General features: G+C 37.4%; 1 protein-coding gene across 7 annotated transcripts in view; it reads right to left on the reverse strand.

The window, feature by feature from the left end:
• Window positions 1-7,594: 7,594 nt before the first annotated feature.
• The window catches only part of RAB11FIP2 (RAB11 family interacting protein 2), a 35,522-nt gene continuing 16,792 nt past the window's right edge, over window positions 7,595-26,324 (reverse strand). The window contains exons 4-7 of one of the 7 annotated variants that reach the window (XM_036222433.1): window positions 20,613-20,753; window positions 17,663-17,708; window positions 11,720-11,927; window positions 7,595-10,708 (exon numbers count right to left, since the gene is read on the reverse strand). In XM_036222433.1, the coding sequence (XP_036078326.1) occupies window positions 10,686-10,708; window positions 11,720-11,927; window positions 17,663-17,708; window positions 20,613-20,753 (418 nt within the window). In that variant the 3' untranslated portion in view covers window positions 7,595-10,685. The other 6 variants (XM_016142515.2, XM_036222434.1, XM_036222435.1 and 3 more) reach the window with 6 other exon arrangements.

Consider the following 26,324-nt stretch of genomic DNA (forward strand, 5'->3'; position numbering starts at 1 on the left):
ATCTTGAGAAGGTAATTATTCTCAATAAAAGGGCTAAATCAGACATTATTAGATCCTGGGTCTGAAAACTTTTCAGTTATTTTATTCAACTTAGAAGCTACTGAAAAAAACAAATCCTCTTCTATACAACTCTTCAGAGCTTTGGTACTTTTGCCCTCCAAACCAAAGAACTCATGTGTCATTACTGTTGATGAGAGTATATCTTAAATAAAGTTACTTTCATTTCTAAATGATATAGTTGCAATTCCAGCTGGAAAATGACAATGAGTTCTCTGCAAGACAGAAAAGGATAACATTAGTCCATTGGTACAGCTACCTTTAATTATTCAAAAAGTGTTTCTATACTAGAGATAACCTTTTTTCCCCCAATCTTGCTTGTGAACATCTCCCTGGTTTCAACTACATTTTTTCAAAATTAAATTCATGAGTTCACTAAGAGAACCGTGGAAAAATCGCAATGTGAACGTATCATTAATTCTTTATGCTATCCCAATATATCCATTATTAACTCATTATCAGGGACCAATATTCATCAGATGACTCAAGTTCTACCCTCACAAGAAGATAATACTTAAGTGCTATCAGTTTGTGCCGCTCTGATTAACTCAAGAGTACTTAACTGCTTAAATTTCAATAGGCCTCAAAAGAGACAAAACTGTTCTTTAAAAAATGGGGAAGGGGGCACGTCATGGACCTCATGAGCCCTTGGTTGACATCATTCAACAGCACTGTTTCCATTGGTCCATTTTGTTCAACTCTGTATCACTAGTATTTAGAACAGAGCTTTGCACATAGTAGGTGTTGTTTATTGAGTAGAAGCAAGGATGATGGATGTTGGATTGGATCAATGGATGGATGGGCGATCTCAGAGGAGTCTTCACCAACTTCTACGACACAGCACAGCAACTGTTAATTGACCAATTTACACTCAAGATGAAATCTGTTTACCATGCTGCTCTGAGGCTTTATTTTGGACTCGTTTTTCCTGACTTTGCAATGAAAGACATATATCTTAAACACTTTTGTCAGAAAATCCTATCTTGCTTTGTGTCCTCATCAAAATGATGCATTTATTTTTATATCATGAGATAATAAGAAAACTGTTTTTATATCTAGACTTTCCATAAGACTCCTAACCAGAAGAGGATTGATGTACTACTCCCTGTTTCACTTAGGAGCCACTCAAAGTTTCTTTCTTTCTCATTAATTACAAATATAAGTCAAATTAGAATGCGAGCTCCTCCCTTCATTGAGGACAATGGACACAGTGTTTTTGTAATAACCACGGTCGCAATAGTTTAAAGTGCAGATAATGAAAATCTCAGCATGCTGCCACCCAAATCGCACGCAGCAAAGTCAAACCTTCTTGCACAATATTTCAAAGAACCAGCCACTGCGCCCTCCCTCCTCGTCGTTCTCTAACGTGCATTTACTGAGGACCTGGAATGTGACATGTGACCTGTAAGTGGCAGGAAAGCAAAGGTGAGCTGCTGTTTTATTCTGTTCAGTATGCATACAGATGAGCGGGGCATGCAGGCAAGTAAACGAGTAGGGTAGGGCAAGTCCTCACCAAACTAAAGGAATGGATGAGGACGTTGATTAAACATGCTCATCGAATTCTGATAGACTACCACTCGAGGCGAAGGCTTAGTTCTGCCTGTTCCCAGTTTACCCTGGCAATGTTTTTGCAGCAATCATTGCTCCTCTAGGTCCAACTCCCACTGCCTGTTAAAAACCCTTATTTCATTCATTTTAAAGGGGGCTCCCTTATAAGATAACATCACTATGTATAATAGATATTAGCAAACATATGGATCTTAATGAAAATAACTGGGCCATTGATTCGACATTTACTGAGCGCCAACTACATGCCGGACATCGTGCTGGTGTCCGCGTCAGGGCTACAATGACAAGAGGCTCGAACTCTTTGCCAGGAACTCATTGTATGTTTTCATAAAATAAATATTAGGCCCCCCCAAACAAGGGCAAATAAATGTACAAGATGGACGTCTGCCGGAGGTCAGAGAAGATCACCTGGGCGTCTCTTCACAGAACGGAATGAGCAGGATTGGAAGAAATGCCAGAGGAAAAAAATTTATTCCTACGATGCCTCAGCCCACAAAAGATGGGAGGTATTTACAAAAATACACACAATTCAACATGATTAACTAAATGAGTCAGGACAAGAAGAAGTATGGATATAAAAATCATAAAGGTAAGAGTAAATTTACCATTTAGAAATGTATACTGAAGTTAATTTAATTACTAGATGCCAAATACTAGAGGTTGTCAAACTAAAGAGTAACTTAGGCGAAGGCTGTTAAACACATCAGTACATCAGTTCACTCCACAAACAGGAAGAACTTAGCGCAAAGACAACCGAAAGGCATTCGTCAAACTACTGGCAGTCTGAGGGAGCCAACAGAAGAGAGAGTCCCAAATTATTTTAGGTGAATGATAATAAATACTTAGAGAATCTTTAATAATGTTGAAAGGCAAGGCTCATACAAAAGGCGGAAATTATACGCTGATACCCTAAAACATTGATATGTATGCAGTGCCAATCAGAAATAAGATGGGGTGACAGTGCTGTGGTCTTGGTATGACTTTTGACAGGAGACGTGCTTTGCATGTGTGAGGGGCACCCACAAGTGGGGTCACTTCCGCTATTGTGAGACCAACAAGCAGCAAGCACTGAAGAAAGAGGAGGTTTCATTCCAAGGAAGTCTGGTCTAGGCATCAAGACACAAGAGGTGAAAGCAGTTAGAGGAGGCACCGCGGATGAGTGAGAGCCAGGATTAAGACTTAACAATCCACCGGACATCCCCTCGGTCCGGCGGAAACTAAATTTTGTCCCATGTATGTAGCATTCTGGGATGTTCTTAGCGGAGGCACCATGAGAGGTGCCTAGGCCAAAGCGCATCCAGTGACCCCCAAGTCACAACGAACCTCCGTGGAGGTGAGTGAGGCTCCTTAGAATCACTCCAGGCCCGAAGGTGGGTGGTCTGAGCGTCTAGGTGTCTGCATGCAGCTGAGTGTCTTCGTTTTCAATCTTTCACACGGTCCTTGCTCTAGGGGACTCACTCACACGTGATGCCAGCCTCCCCTCATCTTCCACCAATTCCAAAGGAAAAAAATAAAAAAATAAACAAACGGCCTCAAGCTCCAACAGGATTAAAGCATCTTTCAAAGCCAAGGATTCTGCAGTTACTGCACCCAGCTCAGTGTTTTCTCAAGACTCCCAAATTTAACCTGAAGCTCTCCCCAAACCCTTCCTCCAGAGGTGACCCCAAGGCACCCGAGTTGTCCTAGTCACAGCCTCCTCTGGCCTGCTTTACCAAACATTACACTTTTCACTGCTGTAGTAACTTCTCACTTACTGAAGAGCTCTTTATAAGCACAGTCCAAATTAGTATTAATACCAATATTTTTATTTAAAAGCTACTCACTTAAAGTCAAAATGACATCTTAATGCCATCTCAGCACAGCAATTTGCCCAGAATAAGAAGAGAGCTTCATTTTTGGAAAGACTTACTGCTAGATTTCAGACTTTTTTTTTTTTAATTAAAATACATGGATTGTCTTCACAAAGTCTTTCTGAATATTTCATGTGTTTTGTGCTTTATTTGCTGTACATATCTTCACAGTGTGCATATTATTCAAATATTCCTAACAGATGGTCTCAAGTGCTACATATTATATAGCATTAAGTGAAAAGCTTGGTAAACAAATGAGTCAAGGATTAAAATATTTTACAGCTTATAAATCATGAAAGATGTTCAATAACAGCACATTAATAAAAAAAAAACTTTTAAATGTAAACATAAAAACATTAAATGCCGCTATTGCATCAGTCAATGGCTTGTGACAAATGAATTCTTTCTTAAACGAAGTGCTCATCCCATACGGTCTCATAGACTGTGATCTAAATTAATTTGAGGTTGACGGAGGTTGACAACTAGTTTACCAGGAAGCCTGCCCTACTGTAGTCTTTTCCATCCAACTCCAGGGGCATTCTCTGCCATTTTACCCCTCATTGACTCTCCTTTGTAACTAGAAAAGGAAATTCATAAGCCAAATTCATCACTCTTTAGACTACCTTTAGCAAAATTTTGCTGAAAGAGGTTGAAATTACAGATGCAAATCGAGGATTCTAAAACAGCTGTGATTTTCATGATCTGTTCTCTTTCCATGACCCGCTAATGTTGGATGTAGATGTTTCTATTGGGGGTTTGCATGATGATTAAAACAAACAAAAATTAAAAGCACCCAAACCCAACAACTTTGGGTGGTGTTCAGATGGCTTCGAATCCATTTTACACTGTCAATGTTCCAGCCATGACTCCACTGAGGAATAAAAACCAACAAAATGCTCTCCTGTTGGACGTTCTCTCTCATGCCGCCCTTATTTGGAATTACGTTACTTAACCGAACGTGCAATGGCCTTTTCCTAATCATTTGGTGTTTCTAACATTTGATGTAATCTAACAAGACTTTTAAATTTCATTCTAGAACTCGACCCAGTTTCGATTGTGAGAATGCAAGCTTTTTAATGAACGATTTGACAAAATGATTCTAACTAGCAAAGTTACAAAGCGCCTGTTAAGTAAAACCTCTCACCTAAAGTCACAAGTTGGCTTCGTTTGTTATATTAAGGTTCATTACCCAATTTCACACATATATTCAAAACTTTATTCTCCCACGTTCCATATGTGGCTACACTCTCTACTTCCTCCTCTACAGCAATATCTGTTACCTCAGGTACAGGCCTCCGTGAGGCTGAGAAAGATGCCCTCCTTAACCAAACGTGGCACAGTCGAGTCAGGACAAAATGAAGACATTCTGGAAGTTTTACATTAAGGGCCCTGCACGTTTTCGCCTTCTCGATCAGATCTTACTGCACAAGCAAAGTATACCGTATCAATGAATCAACAGTTACTTATTTATCTGCTCTGTATAATGTACTGTGGGTATCTTAGGAACATTCTACCCATGTGAAATTTCATCCTGGAGATTTTCTCTAAAACACAAATAGTCATCAAAAAAAAACTAAAAAAAAGACAGGTTCATAAATAAATTCAAGACTGGTAAGGAATGTTACATTAAATCAAAAAAAGGATTCTCTAAACTACATTAAGCTAAGACAAAAAAGGAGGGGGAGGGGTCTCTATTTCAATGATTCTCCAATTTACATATGCATTTGAAACTCCCGGAGGGCTGGTTAAACAGGCTCTCTGGGTCCCGCCCTGAGTTTCTGATTCACTAGGTCTGGACCAAGGCCTGAGAATCTGCATTCTAACACGTTCCCGGCAATGCTGGCACCGCTGCTCTGTCCCCACACCTGGAGAACCAGTGACCTAAACCGCCCCCTGCCCTGATCTGCAGCGTCACGAAGCGTGTAGAATTTTAAATGGCTGATGTACAAAATCAAACTACGGAATCAACAGCCACTACATTTTAATTGAAATATGTATTTTATACCCTAAAAAAAACAAACACACACGCACATGAAAACACACTGACTTCATATTACCGGAAACTGTCATACACCACATGTGATTTGGGACACTACTGATTTTTGTGTGATTTTTACCAAAAGGCAAGACCATCATAAATATTGAAAAATCTTAATTACCACACAAAAAGATATGTAACAGATCCTGAGATAACACTGTAAAATACTCTAAACACTACCGCAGTGGCCCTCAGATGTGACCACATGTGATTAGTGTCCCAAATCACATGTGGTTTATGACGATTTCCTCCCCTGCCCCCACCCTAAGCCAAGTCTTGAGCTGTGGTTCTGTCTCACACATCACGCACATCCCATACGCCCCTCGGCCAACCCGGTTTTTGAATAAGCACAATATCATTTGTGGGGGAAGTAAACACCGGCCATACCCTGGATTGTTCTCACCGTGAGGATGGGAAGGAAGAGGATGACAGCTGGTACGTCGGAAACAGCGACTCGCTAAAGAGATTGTGAACTGCTGGCCCTCAGTTTTTTTGTTTGAAAGAAAAAAAAAGGAATTCGGTGCTAACATTTGGAAATCATATTCCACACAAATAGCTAGAAAGATCACGTTTAGCAACCCTGGCCTTGCGTTGATTTCCACGTGGCCACGATGACCTGGAGCCAGCAGCTGGTGCCCACTTTCACGGGAGGAGGAGGGGCTCTCCAGATTGCCACTGTCCCCAGTAATCCCTACTCTCCGACACCCGGACTGCCTTATTGTCATCCGCCGCACGTACCTGGCTCTGTAACAAACATTCGAGTTTGCAATCCCTGCACTAACATTTCTGCACAAATAAGAAAGTTTACTGGGAACTGCAAATAACTTCTAGTCTCAGTCTTATATACTTTTATGTCATTCATCAAGGAATAATGGAACATGAATGACATATAATGGTGATAATCTTACTAAGTTCTAATTTATTAAAAATAAATAAATCCTTTGCAAACTTTGGTACTAGTATTGAAACAAACTGGGCCATAAATTAAAATCCTCTGACAGAGAAATTTGTTTGTGTGCTTCCCAGCATAAATTCTGACTTTTGACTATACCTAAGAAATGATGAAACCATCAAGAATCAAATTTTAGAGCATGAGCAGTATAAGGAGTATAAAAACGGAATCAAGCATTTTTAGTTCATGTAATTATAGGTACGTAAAAATGTCGCTCGTAAATATTAACTGCCAATCATAAAAATGTAAAAGTATGATATTTGTGTTATCATGTAAAATTATTTGGGAAAAAAATGGAAGAATTCTGGGCTTCCAGGTCACAGGCCCATTACTATGAAAACCTGAACAGAAACATTTCTGAGACAGGCACTGCATTAAAACAAAATCTATCTGAAAAATGGCCCCTTTAATAGAATAACGGCTCTCTGCTCCCAAATTACCCCAAATACCTTTGTCTCAGTAGACTAAGGAAAAGTAAATGTGTGTGCTGAGGATAGGTTGGAAGGAGAATGACAGAGAAATGCACTGCAAGAAGTGAAGGGATTGGCTAAATGCCCCCTGCCCCCCATATTGAGAGCAATTAGAGATGAGGGCGGTGTTCTGGCCTGCAGAGAAATCCCATGTCCCAATGTGTATGATCAGTGCCTGGGAGGACAACGTACGGATCACATCTCGCAATCTAGAATACAACTGCCTAATACAGTGCGCCCCACACACACACACACACACACACACACACACACACACACACACACACACACACACACACACATCCTGGGTCCTCAGATTCCTGTTGCCCTCAGATAGACAGGTGTGTACCTGAACGCTGTGTTGAGAAAACACTGCGCACAGACAGACCTTAGCCTAATATAAGCACTCGAATGTTATTATCTACCAAACCACAGCTCCACATTTGCTGGAGAATGTCCACTCTAAGGTACTTAGAAACTCTCCTCTGAATGAATTTTCTGAACGATTTCACTGTGAAAAGGGTTTGCAGGTCTTACAGAATACTTGCTGCAATACACCTAACAGGAGGCACCCTAAGTATTTTTAAAAGACAGGGACTCACGTACAAATGCGAATGCCGCGCTGTTTCATCTGCAATAAGAAATTACAACAATTGAATTAAGATTAAACACTTTAATCAACTATAATAAATCATATATTGTATAAAAATTCTGATTCATGCATCAGATTACATAAATTATACAACTGTCACATTATGCAATGTTTTACATACTTTTGAGTTTGTACCTGTAAAAATGTACACAAGTTAACAGAGCATTTTACTTAATAAGTATAATACTCTTCAGTTATAAATAATGTTGATATCTTTCAAATACCTGCTAAATATATATATTTCTAGATCTGCAGCATTTTTTTGTACCTTCAAATACAAACCACCTGGAAGCTTCGAAGATTAATAGGCCCAATACATCATCTGTTACAGACTTCAATTCCATAGTAAGAGTGGATTTTTTTTTGACATAAATAAATGAAATAAAATGCCAACTCTAGTTTAATGCTTGAAGAGCTTCCCACACTACTTATTAAATACACCAGAAAGCCCTTCATATGCAGATTAATGAGTTAAGGTGCTACCTATTGCATATTAAATACTTCCAATAATCGCACCTGGATTATTAAAGTTACGAATCTGTGAACACGGGGGCTTTCCAATGTGTGCTGACAGACCCTTGCATCTCCCATCTCGAACCAGCAGCACTGAGATCCTTTCCCTCGTACTTCAAAGAGATCAAATGAATAAGCATGCTTTACACTTCACTTACACACACGCACACAAGTGACACGTACCATTTCTATGAGACACATGAGTACATGGACATCAAAAACTTTCCGCTTGACTTACAAATCCAAGGTAGGTTGCTTTTCCTAAAAAGCTACAGAGGGAAATAAAAGCTCTAGCTAGTGTAACAATTACTAGACACATTAAAGAGAGTCCTTTTTCCCCCCACCTCGGAGTCTCCTTACTAAAGAATGAGCCTTATGGGGGTGGCAGGCAGCGGGGCTGTGAGGGCAGCGGAGTTGGTGATGGAAGGAAGTGAGGGAAGCAAGTCTGTCCCTAATGAGCTGAGTTTTACTTAGGTTTCCATTCATGAAACCCTTTTAAATACGAGGCGACATTTTCACAGCTGGAAAATTACAACGAAATCTTCATTTACTGCCAAAAGCAATAGATACAGTTATGTATAATCTATGGATAATACCACATTTGTGGGAGAATGGCAAAACTAGGCTCAACGCAGCATGTAGCAGCCAAAAGCAATACTTAAACATTTTTCATGAATGGGTGACACGTCATTTTATATATAATCCTAAGATATGACCCTGGTATTCAATAAATGAAACTTGACACAGACGTGGTAGGACAGTACGGTCAGTAGTTTCAAAACTGAATTTTGAAACCGGGAGGGAAACTGATTATAAAATATAGTATTTTAAAAATAATAGGATTTAATTACATAACAGAAGTATGTTAAGATAGGTTTGAGATAAATACCAATGCTGCAATTTTTTAAAAATCCTCATTGGTGGAAAAAGTTTTCAGCATGTATTTTTAAAGCATGTAAGTAAAATCTGTTTATAAGTCTATAGTGTTGCGTGTTATTTAATGAGTATATATATTTTATTTCCATTTCTAAGCTACTAATGAAATATACTGATAGAATATGTTGAAAAGTTACATTTTGGAAAAACAAACTTAAGGTGATCTTTTCTGGCCTTTCTTCCACGATGCTCGAAAATAAAACCACTCTGTTTGCGCTGCTTCCCACGCCGAAACACTGATATGTTCACTTTGGGAACTCATTTTTACTTTTCGTTTTTAGGTTATTATACTGACCGATTAAGAAGATACATGTTTTGCTCTGGGTCATGAGTAAAAATTCATAAACAACGGAACAGAACATTTTCAGGCAGTGATAAATGCAAATTGAGTTTTCGATAGAATTCTTGTCTCAGGTTTAAAGATAAAACTATTAATTGTGTTATAACCAAATCAATCATGTATGGATAAGTCTAATTCTTAACAGTTTTTATACAAGAATTTCTCCTTAAAAATGAATTTTTTCATAAAAATGAATTTCTTTATAAAAAGAATAGCAGTACTCGAGCCACACTTTTTAATGAGCTGTAGTCACGTGAAACGTCCTCAATACAGAACCAACATCTTGGTTCATTCTATAAAGAGCAAATCTGGCCACTGCATATTAAAATATCTGCAGATAATCTGTTATAATACTAAAAACGCATGGATTGGGGTATTTTAAAAAAATGTAAGAAAAGCTTCAATTATACTAACAGAAAAACAAATGCTAAGAATTTTGTAATATTTAACAAATGTTAATTAAAAATGACACCATGCTAAAAGATAATAATTACTAAGACCTCAAACGAGAAAATAAAACTCAACATCAGATTTTGAGGTTAATTACAGAAATATATAAGTGAAGGAAAAAGTTGGGAACGGCTATTTTGCCTTCTCCATGTCTTCATTTCAGAAATTATTTTTGTATTTGAGGAAAATTTTCAAGAATTCCAAAATGTATGTTCTTATAGGAAAACTCAAAAAACACAGAAAATACAAGGGATTTTAATTTATGAATTGAATATAAGCTTGGCCAAGTAGAACCTGATTCCAAATACTAAAATGAGCAAAACTGTTATACCTGCTTTGTATTTAACTTCCAATGGGTCTTAACAGAGATCAGTATTAGACAAAAATGCAGTTCATTAAAAGATGGGGGATTATATGTCTCCGTATACAGGTGTATTTTGCATTAAATTCAGAAGACAGATATTCAGTGTTTTATATTAAGCATTTTAGAAATTTGTAAGGTAAAAAATAGCAGTAGATGATCAGTAAGATTTTTATAACCATTGTTTTACATTTTCAATTTCAGGCTAATTTTGCACAAATGTACAAAGATAATTCACAGAAGTAATCAACATTTTGGGGAAGCAGACTTACAAAAAAAGCTGTTGTAATTTTGTGATAATTCTTAAAGGATGGATGTAGAATAGTGTACCATGTCATGCTAGTAAAGATCTGTTCCAAAAAATTCACTCCTCCTTTAGTAACTGTTATTTTGGTTCAAGACCCAAATGCAACCATCTGCTCTACTATTTATGTAACTTGAAACCAAGCCTAATTCCTTATGCCTAGAATTTGCTCACTGCTTTGGCTTGTGAGGCATCAGACAATCACCTTTGTCCCCCCTGCAAAAAAAAAACACAAAAACCTTCAGATTTCACTTCTTAGTATTTTCTTTGCTAGTGATTTAAAGGCATTCAGAATCTCAACAAATTATATTAGCTTATCTTCTGTTTATAGCTTAAACAAAACTCAAATGTGAAGATAAAAAATGAATTCAAGAAATCCATGCTGTTGTGAAATTAATGAAGTTTCCTAAAATATGTCGTTCTCTAAAAAATGACTTTAGAGCATTACTTTTGGAAAAAGAGGAAAAAATTGATGCTGTAATAATACACAGTAGCAGCTTATTCTGACACTAAGGTTCATATAGTCAAGAGTGACCCGAAGCAGCTTTTCCACACAAACCATAATACTGTAGTAGCGATGACGATTTGTTTTGCATCAATAGAGCACACATTTTCAATTTCAGAAATTGGTATCCTAATTTTAGAGGCAACCAGTTGTTTTTAAATGTTCTAAAAACATGTATATATGAGGTATACGCATGTTATTTTATATAGATACATGAACATATATCCATGTACGTAGCTATGTATATAAAACATGAACTTTTTGTTAAGTAGTGTTTATAATGAGCAGTATTCTTGCAGTTATATATGTCTACAAATTGAATGCTAAGAAACCAACCACGGTATCAATTCTGCTTATGAGAAATCTATTCCTGAGGAATAAGTCACATACTTCTGAAGACACTTCTAAGGCCCAGAGCACATCAGTGGGCTGGCTCCAGCACCTAAGTGAATCCTAAGGAACTGCTTCTTTATCAAGAATCTGGCCCATTTTCACTTTCAAAGTTTAAGGTATTCAGCTCACTTCAAAGGTCACTCTTGACAGTCCCTGCCAATAGTCACAGGTAAAAACAATTTTTGACCATGGAGTATGTAAAGAAATCTGAAAGTGTAGTGTCTTTCAATAATGACTTTTTCTTCTTTCTTTCTCTCTCTTTCTTCCTTTCTTTTTTCCCCCAATCAGAAATGCGGTGCAGTTGGCTTATTAACTATTGGAGAACTTGCCAGCTTTCCTGGACGGTTCGTACGGCACTCTGAGAATACTGGGCGTTTCTTCCATGACCCTCACGAGCAGGTTGTCGATGTAGTCCTCGAGTTCCCGGATGTGGGTGTCTTTTCTCCTGAGCAGCTCTTTGTGCTTCACTAGCTCCTGCAGCACCTCCTCGTAGGTCAGACTACGATAGCCTGCGGTGGCATCGAAAGGGTTGCTGTCCTAGAACAGGATAAAGCCTGTCACTCCAGTAGATAGGAAATCAGGGACAAAGTCAGAATCATTTTGAACTTCAACGTTCGGTTTTTCAAACCCTGCTCAAGATTTTCTGTCCTTGGCTAGCACCAACCTGACAGTTCATAGCATGACCAGTCAGTTCTGAGACAAGCACTAGGTCAGAAGCACCAAGGCCTTGATTATAATTCTAGATTCTTCCACAATTCTTTTTTACATGGTGGAAAACATCCTAATATAAAACTGACCTATAATTTAAGAGATAAAATGTTCTATAATAAATATAAACAGATAAAAACGAAAGACTATTAAGAATTAACTTGGATGAATTCTAAGAAGCTGTTGAAAACTGTACATTTAGACATTAGTCCTCTCAGAAGTGCGTCCATTGAACCACAGTTTAACTTTGTGCCTTTGCCTTTTTACTGGAGACAGTTACAAGAAGCGACAATATTGAATCTGCTTCTTACTATGAAACGTTGAAGGCATTCAGAATTAAATCCATGAGTCCTTATAAGAAGCTCCAGGGGAGCAACTTCTATTTTAATTTAGAGGCAACAGAGCTTTTTCTCCCCTGAGTAACTAGTTTATTTCCTTCTGATAGTACTAAAATATATATAACTTATTTCTCTTTTTGCCTTGGTTATCAGGAAACTCAGAGTTCAACTGTGATTATGTTACTATTTAGAATTTAGTAGATCTACATTCTCTTCCATTTCACTTTCTATTTCTTTTGTTAACCTTATTCTGTTGATTAAAATTCTATATAAATATATAAATTTTAAAAAGGCACTGATTTAATTCCTTTTTATTACAAAGCATTCTAATGTAAAAAAAAATTTCACAGGAATTTAATCAAAAAGGCACTATAATGTCATCTATTTATAGTGTATAGTAATTAGATTTTCATTCTGTAAAATGTAATGTCCAAATATAAAGTAGCGTTTTTATGCCTTTTTATACATAGTTCTTTCACTAACCTCAACAAGTTAAAATGGTTTTCACCATTTTCTTTCAAAATGCATCCATTTGGCTTTTGATGAAAATAAAACAAAAATATCGAGGAAATTGGTCTTGCTCTTTCAGACTAAGTATCAAATCTATTCGGTGGAGTGTTGAGCTCGGGGACTGACAAATGCAGAAAGCCTCCCCCCCTTTTATTTCCATAGGAATTTGTCTTTACTCACTTTCAGGATCTGTTCTAATTTGCTACGTGTCTAGAATTTTTCACTGGTAAAGCCAAAGTGTAACTTTTTACCCTCTCCTCCTATAGGCACCAAGACTTTTTTGCCAGCACCAGAAAAATCAAGCTAGAGTATTACTGAAGCACATTTCCTTCTCCAGGATAAAGGGGAAAATTCAAGATAGAAAAACCTCTCTAATCCCATAGAATCACCCACGTTTTGTGAAGATGATATAGCTCGCACTGGGCCTTCAAAGGTAAAATTCGCACTAGGCAGAAATTCATAATGGGCACCTCAAGCAGTGGGCTCTGCTCGTTCAAAGGGGGAAACGAAGTTCCAGGCCCAGCGGCCAAACAGGTAATCAGTGGAGGAGCCCAGCTGGAAAAGAGGGTCAGGACAGGAAGCAGAGAGGCCGAAATGGTAGGTTCGAAAAAGGCCATCAAGGATGCTGAATGCTATTACCAAGGACTTTTAGACTCATTGCTGTGGGAAATAGGAAGCCATTGAAGGTTTCTAAGAGAAGATATGATTAAAGCTAAGTTCTAGGAAAATTAAAATGGCAGCAGTGGGTAAAATCACTTGGAAGGGCTGAGATTAGTTATAATGCTACTCAAATATTAAAGATGAGGGCCAATAAGACCCTCCACTAGATTAACAGAATGAGTAAGAGATGCTAAAGGGAATTTAAATTCCGTAAGACATTTAAAACAACTTACTTCATTTTAGCATTACAAAATGGGACAGATAAAACTTTATTACCTTTGTCCCTAAATATATTTCAGGATATTGCTCTGTAACAATTAAAGTACAATTCTGGAGACCAGTGTTGATTTACTTTTTATTCTCTTTTCTCTCAGATCGTTAATCTTTCATAAGATTAAGTCTGAACATACACTCTCTCTCATGTATTTACTAGTTTATGTAATTGGTCATGAGTAGTTTAAAGATATAAAACTTATAATTAAACAATTACATAAAGCAGATTTCTATATAAAAGGCAATACTACAGAGGTAAGTATATATAAATATTTTTTTAATTTATTAAAAATGAGCTAAAGTTTCTTACTTTAACCCAAGTAGCTCAGTACAGAGTTGAGACAGAAATCAACCCAGGTCTCACTTTCCTTATCTGATAAATGACATGTTCGCCAAGGTCCCTTTTAACTCTAAAATTTCCTGGTGTGCAAAGTGATTATTCTGAAATGCACTGTAAAATAGTAGTAATGTCCAATTACTGTGATTTCCTTTTTCTAATAAAACATTTACAGAAAATAGGGATTCTTGGGAGAATTGTCGAGAGTAATGAAATTAAGCTAAATGAGATTCATTACTGAGTGGTTGACTTGTTTTTTTCCCCCACTTTAACATAATCGCATCGCTCTGAGTCTCTCTAATCTTAATCAAATTACATTTATAAACTGACTTCTCCAAACTGATTAAGTGATAATATAAACTTATATTGTTATATTTAGTACTACACCAGTACTACCAGATAAATGTAGTTAAAAATATTTTTAACATTTTTCTAAAGACAACAAGGATAGTCATGTCAAAAATTCTTATTTTGATATGAATAGTTTAAATTAATTAAATGACATAAACTGATCTAACAATCTAATCTGTAAAGAACCAATTATTATCTTGGAATATTGTCCAATACTTTATAGCCATTTTTAGAATGTACAGACCTTTTCCCCCTACAACCATCTAATACTTATGTACAGACAGAGTTTCTGAAAATACATTTCTGACCTTTTCAATAAATTTTCCGCTTGTCCTTTTATGTGAAAATTTTACCCTAAATTTCTGCATCAAGTTTCCAGGCAGGAAAACATCTTAGAAACACATGTACTATAAACTATATTCTGAAAAGAAAATAATTAAAAACAGTTTTATGCTTAGTTCCAGATTTTATCCCATATTTGAAAATCATGTAAACTTTTTAATTTTAGGCATAAGATTCTTAAATTTATACTCAATAAATAAGTATATATATACATGTTCTTCTGTTTGTTAATATAATTCCAAATAAAATAATAAACATTAATATATACAACAGAAAATTAAAATATTTTCTGGTAACAAAAATTATTTTGCTTAAAGAGGAAAACTCTCAGACAAATATAAAAATTATTTTTTTCAACAGATACTTTTAATGTTATTCTTGGAAAAATTTCTAAAATTGAGAAATATCCAAACTGGTAAAGACTCAAACAACCTAGAGTGGGATTCCTAAGTACTCAGTATTTTTCCCTCCAGCACTCCATATAGATGGCACATATGTTTTTAAGATGTCTTCTTATATTGAAATGTAATGTAAATTTTTTTTCTCTCTTCCCCTTCCACAATCAATTCTTTTTCATTCCTACCCAAACTCTGTTAAAAATCTCCATATGCAGATCCAAGAAAATTGGGGTTAGGTGAGAGAATAATAGAGTTATTACGTGAAGTTTTCTTATCAGAATTTTAAATAACATAGTTGTGCAAAAGGCTGAGAATTATTAGTGATTTATTACAATTAGATTTAGATTTTACACGCAGTCTAGCCTTTTAAACTAGGAAATGTGTATGTATATATATATATTTTTACAATATTTAAATTTAGACAAAAGCAAATTATCGGGACTCAAAATAACTGGAGATTTAAAGAAAGGTTGTCCTGGTAACCAAATATTGGTGGGGCAGTAACTGACATCCAAGGCAACGAGAGGGGAGAGAGAGAGATAAGATGAAGACTTGGCATTCTCTGATCATCTCATTATTGTTCTAATGAGGAACTTTGCTCTGGGAATATCATCGCAGCTACTTTCACATCTTTTGTCCTACTCCCTTCATCTCCCTTTCAGTTCTTAATTAGGCCTTAAAGAGCTCACACTGCCCTTTCAACTGGCTACTGCTCCTGTTTAAACACTGCTTTCACAGACAGGTGTTGGCACTAGCATATAAGACATACAAACTTAATTACAAAATACTATGTCCAGAAGGGGAAAAAATAACTTGGTGGATGGCTATTATTGGAGAGCTTAATGTAAATTACTTCAAACATCTTATAATCTTCGCCATAAAAATTGTTCAAATACTTTCCCTCAAAAACGATCAGTATTGAGGATGAGCTTTCTCCTCTTAATTGTATCTTGCAGTAAATTAACGACACCTAGTAATCCCTTAACTGTCACTTAGAATAGTTAGTATTCCAGAGAAAAATAATCACACATCAAGGATTCTTTTATCACCTTTAAATCCTTTAACTAAAACAATTTTCACATTTTATTTCTTTAAAGAATTCTAAGGATGCTTTTACAGCAATAAATTACAAGATTTGGAAAAGTACATTTACAAGCTCATAGAAATTGTAATTAAGGTTACTTAATAAACAATAGCTGCACATTAAATCAGTTTTTTGATGTTGCATTTTGTTTGAGATTAAGTAACCGCCTGATAGAATTCATTTTACTATCTGATCAAAGGCTGACTTCATATATTCTGACATTTCTCGCCAGACTGCCATATTATAGAGACTTGAGTATTTATAAACATAAAAACTTACAAATCATTTACATAAAACAGCACAAACACAGTACAAAGTCCTCTGCCTCTATAACATTTTCTACAATTTTAAAGAAATAACTACATTTAGAATGGTTTACACTCTATCATGGTTTCTTCCAGGCATATCACATCATAGAAAATTGTGATATGTTATTGCTTTAAAAAATTCTTATTACACATCTGGATCACACACGTTAAGGACAGATGGTTCAAACAGCAACCCAGCATCTTGGAATAAAGGCTCTATTTCTGTTATTCAGTGAGAATTTAGTTTTCTACCATGAACATGTGCCCATATTTCTATAAAGCAACTCATTCCCTAGGTTTAAAAATATTTTGAATTGACTGAAGAGGCAATGAAACTCTAAACAGAGATCCAAAACTGGACTCCAAATAACAATAATATGAAGTTAAGATATCCAAACAACGCTTGCCAAATATGTGAGTTAATTTAGCTGGTCGTTACCAAGCCTATTAATATCCTGGGTTTTTGTTCTGATGAGGAAGGTAGGTGTCCTAAAGCTTCTCTCAAATACCTTCCTGGTTAATTGGATCTCTTGCCAGAATGCTTTCCCTATCGCTGAATATCAACATGCAGTTTTATACTTTCTTCAATCTTGGTCCCAGCAACAAAAAACGTTAGTTTTCTCCACATGCTCTTATTTCATAGCTAAAATGTTGACTTTGACATACAGCTTTCATATTAATTTTAAACAGTCTGCAAACAAAATATGTAAATTCTAAGTCAGCTTCAATTACAATGTTTACCTGAACTTCCAAAGATCGTACAGAAGTCACGCCCTACTATATATTAAAAATGAAGTTTGAATTTTGCTTTACTTCTTTCTCCCCAAATTATCATGCTAATCTATAATCTGTAGGTAACTAAGGGATTTAAGGGGATGGAGGACTTTTTAGAAATGTGTGCCAGACATAAGGCCTGCTTGTGGCTTGTTTTTTGGTAATTCTTGGACGCCCTCTATAACTTACCGGGATTTTCCTGAGGTCTTCATTGCTTGTCGGATTCATGTGAAAACTGCGCAATAAAAGACAAACATAAATGTTAAAAGTGTATGGTAGCCCAAGTGGGAGGAAACATAAAAACAGAATATTTTTAACCAACACTTCAATAACAATTTCTAAAGTCCTCAATCACTTGGATGAAATTTAATCCAGAATGTAGAAGAAAACCAGTATTTACTCAACATTCTAAAGCAGTGACAATTTTCAACTTTGAAGGAAAACCATTCCATTTTTATCAGAACTGAAGAACTGTACTTCTAAATATGTAGTTTCTAAACATTTTAAACACAAGCATTTTACATAGCAAGATATTTTATAAAACTAAATTTTATAACATATTCATTTTATATACACACACACTCACCTTAGGCCTTCGGATATAAAACTATGGAGGATTAAATAAATTTAGGTTGGAAAGATTGTAAAAGAGTTAAAGCAATCTTTAAAAAAAAAATTCTACGGGTATTAGAAAAATTACCTTTAAACATTATCCTATCATTGAGAATAAATTCAGAATTGTATGAACCATTTCTGCCATTAATGTGATTTCTAAGTAGCTGGTCTTCAAAATTTAAACACCAACTGGACCAAAACAAAATGGATATCTTCCATGCAGAGAGTAAGAAAACAAAACAGCTGAATGCTATAATCATTTTCTTCTTTGAAACATGTCCATTAGGAAGGGGACTGCGACCCAAAAGAAGCTAAACTTCAAAGCCATCTGATGAGTAAATATTTCATCGCTGCTATTCAAGTTTAATTTTACCCAGCACTTAAAAGTATTAGCCATTATAACTTCTACAAAGCATTACTGTCCTAGGAACCTTTTTATTCCTCTCCCTAAGACTTAACTGTAAAATATGTTTTACAGTATCTGTGCTTTATCAGCCAAATATTAGAATCCTTTGAAGAAATTCACTTTTTAAACTTTTGATTGTGTGCACGAAAAGTCTGGACACTAGATATAATGTCTGAAAAATATCTTTTATTACAGGTACACATCCCAGGCTGTAGACCTAAAGAGCATACATGCATGTACAACAACCTCAGAAGAATTTCTCACGTCGAAGGTTTCAATTGTTATGACTAAGACTGGTAGTACTGGCTTCCAGAACTGGTGGCTGACCTTTTCTGGCTAGAGCTCCTGTGAATAAATTTAGTATTTCAGTAGAGCTGGGTGACATGGTAGAAAAGACTGAAATGTTTTAAATACCTACCATGCACCATTCGCAGGCCAAGGTGGCTGACACACTTTCTCATTTCCTGTATCGCACCGTCTTTATGGTGTTCTGTATGGTCACAGACTAGTGTCACTACACTAACAATGTTTCAAGAGCCCGACAAAAGAGTGACTTAAAAGAAACCAACAAAAATAAAATCCTGAAAGACATTATCATATCGTAAACCTAGGCCTGGGGTGCCATCGCAGCAGCCACTAACGCACGTGGGTCCCACCCAATCGGACTTTCAGTCCGAGGTGGTCAGCATCCGGGGCCAGCAGGATGTTCTCTCCTGGCGCCATCGTCTCAGAGCTGTTTTCTGATAGGTCAAGAAACGCCTCTCTCTTCAGCTGGTGGTGATAATCTCAAGGGCAAAATGATCGACATTCAGGTTTGACAGAGGGGCGCTTGAGGGCCCTGGAGCTGGAAGGTAGGAATTCAAATCCTGATTCTGCCCTATACTTGCCTTGCGACCTTGAACAAGTTACTTAACTTTCATTGTCCTTGGGTTCCCTCATCTGTAAAATGGGGATGGCAAGTGTCTACCATGTAAGACAACTGCGAAGGTTAAATACATTAACATGTAAAACACTTCGCACAGTGACCAGCACACAGAACATGTTCAATAAATTATTTAATGAACATTTACACAGCACTTAAACTGTGCCAGTTTCGATTCTAAGCACTGTACTCAAATTCATTCATTTCATAAATATAATCTTTAAAATAGGTATGATCTTCATTTTCAAAATAAGAAAACAAGAGCCACTGAGAGGTGGGGTAACTTGCGTTGGGGCCCTACAGCTGGTCATGGTGGAGGTGTCTGCCACTAGACTCTGTCCTAACTGTGACACACGGCCCTAGCCCTGGTCTCTGCACATGGTGAGCGCGGCCTGCACTGCCGAAGCCCTGAACATACAGGACACATGGAGTAATCAGAAAGTGCACATCACCACAGGCCAAGCGAGCACACGGTACAGCGGCACTTGGGGGAGGGAGTGGACAGCACTTGTGACAGTTAAATTTTCAGACCGCATGGAGGAAAGATATGCTCTATCACAGCAATCAGCCAAGGCGAGCCTGACTCGAGGGGAAAGCAGAATCTTACACTACTGCAGGATGGGTCTGCCAGGCCAGAGAGAGGCCTCTGAAGACACACAGCCTGGCCTGGGCTGCTTACACAGCAGTGCCCTGGCAGGGCGCCGAAGTGACTGGACACAAGGCACCAGGGTGGGACGGGGCCCCTGAAGGGTTTCGATTGAAAGATGAGGCTCTTAGGCCGAGTGCATGGAACGAGGCAATTTTTTCACACTTTCTATCTTCTTTTATAAATGTTAAACATTTCATGTTTGGTAGTGTAATCCATCACATTACATCCTTGAATAATAAACAATATTCTGACTGTATAAATTTCATTATATGTCTCAGGAAGAAATGATTAAACTAAGAAATCGAAACACTGGTATCATATTCATTGTGATGAGAGTTTTTAAGAAACACATGTTTAAGATGAAGACTTTATCAAAATCATAAAACAATACGTAATATCCAATGACTTTAGCCCATGGATCTAAGTGAAACTCAGTGACAACCTGAAACACGTTTGAGAATTCTTAAGGATGATTAAGTTGAAAAGGTCGCAACTCTAAGAGAAAAGGGTGTGGGGCGCAGCAAGCCCCAGCTCTTTCCCATTATACCTGAATGTAAGCTGAGTGTTCTGACACTCTCTCCAGCAATCCCCGGTGCAGCTCTGAGGACAGGGCTCTTGTATGGGGCATTGTCTAAAATCTAAAGGCAGAGCCCCTCCCTTGTGGTCCGCTTTATGTTCACACGCTGACCTGTCAAACACATGACAACTCGGTCATCCATGGCTGCCTTTTTTGATCTGTCCTTAAGAGGGAAAAAAGAGTTAACTGAACTGGATTGAATTAGCTTGGTGAAAAATAAAACGTCTCCATTTATCGAAGTGTGGCACCAATCTGTGATATCTTTCTCTGTGGACTGCTGTCCTCATGTCAGACAAGATACTGAATAATGCGGTCTGACTGCTCAGCTGAGCTGTTGACAGGTCAAGGAAAATGGTGCTTTTAATCAGGTAGAAAATGAACACAGACATGCTCACACTGAAGAAGGTTTGCATAAACTGAAAATTTAGAATTAAAAAATTTTTATTTTAGAAATCAGAACTGATGAAGTTTGAGCGTGGTAGAGGATTTTAAAGTATCTTTTTAACTGAAAAGTATTTTAAATTCATATTTTAAAACGTTTTTAAACTAACTAATAAAATGCTTTAACATTCTAAAGTTGTTAAGTAAAAGCTTACTTTTACCTTGATTGTAAATTTCCTAATTTATAGAATTTTTCTAAGTAATCTCTAATTGTAAATTTTGATAACAGTACTCAAAATATTTTAAGGAATCGTTAGTATCTCTTCTATAATACTGCTTATTGGTTTATTTTGTAGAAGAAATATTGAGTAAATAAGTAAATTGGTGAGAACTTGAAACTGTCCTTCAGTCTCAGCTATGGACTAGTCTTTTATAGATAGGCCAGAAAAGCAAACCACTCTTATAAAGCAATAAAAAATGACCACTGTGGAAATCACTAAGGCATTTGGCAGTGATCATAGCTTTTTCTTTGTCCTTCCTTTTCTCTTTTTAAAAACATAAATACATTCCTTTGAACAAAAATACCTATGACAGGGAAGAGACTATTAAAGTGAAAAAGTTATGTGCTTGTCACGAACAAAACAAAACAAAACCCAACCCACGAAAGAACAAAGATCTATTAAAACTGATTAACTGTTAGCATAAGACAATGCAAATTGTATAAATATCCGGCTCTAGGACTTTAAGTCTTTCAACGAGAAGTCACATAACAACACTGGAAGCTCTTGAAGGCATTTAAAAACAAGTATTATTATGTCTTCCACAATATCGCTTTCTAAGCCCCATTAATGCTAAAATTATAAAGCTAAGTCCATTTTGGCCTAAAACCTGATCCATTTTGCATTTAATAAGTGAATTCGAGTTATTTGAAAAATCCAGGCGCTGTCCCACCTGGCTGGGATGGGGCTGGGAGGGGGAGGAGTGGGTAGTAGAGGAGTAACTTTCTCAAGCACCACCATTCATTCCTTATTGTGCACAAGGAAAAAAGAAGAAGCATAACTTTAAACTATCACAGAAGAACTTCTGACATTAATTACGTTCAAAAGGGAGTAGCCTATTGATCTTCTTGTTTAACTGAGGGAGTGGGCTCTAGAGACCTGGGGCTTCACTTTGGTGACAAATGTAGTTGGGGGGAGGAGTATAAGAACTGTAAAACATAAAACCTTTAATGAGTCTGAAAAGAGGAAAAGAAGAATACTCAATTACAGTGAAGCAAGGGCAAAGAAAATGACACTAGGCCTAATAATGACTGATGTTTATCTTACTTTAACTGTGGTGCCAGGCGCCCTTCGGAGCCCTTTGCGTGTTAACTCACTCAATCCCTGTAACGATCCTATGAGGTGGGTGCTATTTTTACTTTCATTTACAGAAGAAGAAACGGGCACAGAGAAGTTAAGAAGCTGACTCCAGGTTACACGGTTACTGAGTCGCAGAATGAGGAGTCGAAGAAAGGCACCCGAACTCCACAGTCCAAGCTCATTAGCCATTAACTGTACTTCCTCCACACACAGGGGTTCTAATCCGTTCAGTTGTGCTGCGAGCTCAGAGATGGTTGGCTTCGACGAGTCCAATACAATTTCCTAAGAAATGACTAAGTCCACGACTTAGGTAAAAGAGAACAACGGCTGCAAAGCAATAGGTGTTGAAGTAACTGTGCCCACTATTTTCTGTCGGGCCCTCCTGCTGCATCTGCCCCTTCGCTCTAGCCCAGGAGGCGGACCTCGAGTGCAGCACCTGGGCCCGCCTCCCATTGGCTTCCAGTTACGCTCTGCCACTGGGAGGCACCTGCGAGAGATGGGAGGAGAGAAAGAAGGGGAGGCAGGGTCTATATTCCCCACCCCGCCCCATTCCACTGCGGAGCTGCAGCCCCTCCCTGCCCTGGTGACATTTCACCAGTAGCTTCTCCACGGACAGTGCAGTCACGGCTGCAGCTACAGCTACTCCTTCACCCCCAAGCGTGGCGGTCACTGTGGACGCTGCTGGCCCCCAAGGGTTACACTCGTCCTCCTTGGTGTCCTTGACCCTGGCCACTCCTCTGTGAATGCTCTCCTCACTAAATTTTCTTCAAATACCCATTGTGCATGTGTCGCCTGTTTGCTGCTGGGACTCGAACTCATACAGGAATATACAATAAATGCTATGAACTATTTGCCTAATTTAAAATAGTTAAGGACAAAGATTTATCCTATTTATCTAATAAAAAGAACCAAAGAAAAACAATATATCATGATTTTTCACATGATTATCTATACTTCCTTTTTCCCTTCAATTTCTGGTTTATGCTCCATAACTATTTATTTTAACACTATATTTTTTTCTTCCCAAAATACACATAGTGGCATACTTTACAAGTGATAATTCGCTGTTAGGCACAAAAAAGTTCCTAGCCTTCATTTAACAATACTTTTTCACATTCACAGAGCTAGAATACTTTACATTCAAAATTATTTTCTATTTAGGATTACATTATTAAAGACTGATGGCTCCTGTACTTTTGAAATGGTGTGATTACTCCAGGTGACTTGGACTTGAATAACACGACCTCATGTTTATATTTGGCCTTACTATTGATAACATACTTTCACAAACAGAATTTTTCTAGACGTGTTTCCAAAGGAACAGTAATCAGTAAGATGAGATATGGTTACTCATGCGAAGATCTCACACACTCGAAATCTCCTCTGAAGAAGTTAAAGAAATTTAAAGAAATGTTCTCTAATCATCCTCTTTATAAAAACCCTCAGAAATGAAGTGTCCAAAGAGAAATGCCACTAGTAAACACACCTTTAGCATATTTGAATCATGTTTGTTAACCCATGCAAATAGGGCATAAGAGGTAAGGTGCAATTCAATACATTTTTTTTCCTTTTAGGAAAAAAAAAAGTCAGTACCCAATCAAATTAATGATATCACAGATTAAAGTACTACATTCTCTCTCCTGGGACTGGGCAAGCACACTAAATATATGAATGGCAAGACAGAACCTAATCCAAAAATGTCTGTGGGGACTAACAGTAATTTACTTATTAATATTCTCACAGGATATCTTTTATGAGATCTCATAGGCAAGACAATTAAAAGCTGTGGTCAGTGACATCGAAGATCATGGACAGCAAATTCAGACCCAGCTGCTTTTCTATCATGAATAGTAATAAATATATTGCTGAAAAATCCTAAAACTTGAAGATTTAAAGATATCAATGATATTAAGGCATGTTTTATGAAGAATATCATATTCGAGCAAGTTTAACTTACTACTTTCTCCTAGTGAAGAAATAATTATTGTAAATATAGTTGATCAAACAATTCACACATTGTCCAACACAGGCCCTATGGATTCCAACAGTTCTCCATTTCTTTAAAAATAAACTTCTCAAACATTTTTTCTAGCACCTCTAATACATGAGAATACAACTAGCAACAAGCACAAAAGTTCCTTAACTTCTAAATTTAACTTAAAAATTCAGGTAGGATTTTGCATTTTACTCCATACCACAATCATATTTCTCTTGATAGAAGAATCTTTTCTCCCTAGATTTTTAGGAAAAATGCCATTCTGGGAAGTTGTGCTGTGTTCACCCCGGTGCTCGGAGCAGATCCTGGCCCACGGCCTACCATATGTCCACTAGTCACCTGGGGTTGGGGGCAGGGACTGAGAATCAAGTTCTGTTTATTTTAGAAGCAAAACAGTACAGCTGGAAAGGAGTGATGAGAACAAGCCACCAGGGACCTTGACAGGGCCAGACCCAGCACGGACCCAGGCTCCGTCTACGTGACCGAGGCCAACCCAACACCCCAGCTCACCCTTTTCCTGGGAGGAGAGAATGCCTTTACCTGGGAAGAGGTGCCTTCCACGAGGGTGGAGGAGACGCAAGTTGGCCCTGAGTCCCTCTGGACTAGGCACCAAGGGAACAGAGAATGCCCCTAGCTGGCTCTGTACCTGGGACGAAGCTAAGCTCTGGCGAGGAAGCTATGGTGCCCACTCTTTAACAATTTAATTTGAGCTCAGCCATTTGAATTTATGAAATATTCACTGTGCTTTAAGGCAAAGCCAAAGCTTAGAAATCTACTCTGCTGTCCTTACTTGGGCCATGCACGACTTTCTGAACATACGATTTTATAGCAATGCTCATTATAATACCTTTGACCTGCATAGTAATAAAATAAATTTTCTACTTGATACAGGGAATGCTTTTTACTCAATTTCAATGTGGTTTAGCTTATTTCATCAAGATTATTATTGAACATATATCTTGAAAGATATTAGAAAATCTTATCGAGTTTACTGTTTTCTTCCAAATGTATGTCCTATATTGGTCAGTATAAAACCTGAGCTCCTAAATTCCACTTAAGATTTTTAAAGTTGCGAATATATGAAATAACTTTGAAATAACTTCATTTCACTTACTTAGAGCCAGCCTGTGGATGCTGTGGAATAAGGTCACAGAGGGCGCCACCGCTGCCTGGCTCACGCTACCTGGCCAACGCCACCCTCCATGTGACGGGTGGCGCATTACGTACCGCTCTTCTGCGACACCAAGGTGGTTATCCCAGTCAATAGGTGGAAAAAAATTAGGCTTAAAAGGTTAAATAAGGTCATGCAGCTAATCGACAGCCTGAAATCCAGACCTGAGTCCTAAACCCGAACTCTTAATACCTATCCTCCACTCCCTGCAGAATATTCCACTATTACTATACTTATGTCTTCATGTTACACCATAAAATACTTAGATGGAAGAAGTTAAATATATCTTCTGAATCAAATACTAAATTACGTTCAGTATGATTTCTATTTTTAATTTACTTGGGACATTTAATTTCTTTGAAAATGAAAAATAAGTACATGAAACAAAATATATTGTATACCCCAAGTAAACAAAATATCTGATTAACGTGAACACCCCCATTCCCACACCAGGCTCCATAACAAAGAAGTCATCACACTCAATGCAGAGCTGCCCTGGGCTCTCACTAACCAGCTCCTTGGGAACCTACCAGGTGGGAAATGACAGACAGAGAACATAGCTCCATATCTCCAACTAGAAAAGAAAGGGTGAAATTACTAAGTAGTTAGCAAAGAGCTAATGATATAAGAGTATATGGTCGCTATAAAATCCTCCTTCTAAACATGCCTCACGATTTTAATAAGCTTTCTTGCTATTTACGAAAACTATCTCAGCTCATTCCCCAACTTATAAAATTATGTTCAAGAGCAAGTTCAAAGGCCTTAATATATTTAAA

The sequence above is a fragment of the Rousettus aegyptiacus genome, unplaced genomic scaffold, assembly GCF_014176215.1.
Source record: "Rousettus aegyptiacus isolate mRouAeg1 unplaced genomic scaffold, mRouAeg1.p scaffold_m13_p_6, whole genome shotgun sequence".
Taxonomy (NCBI): domain Eukaryota; kingdom Metazoa; phylum Chordata; class Mammalia; order Chiroptera; family Pteropodidae; genus Rousettus; species Rousettus aegyptiacus.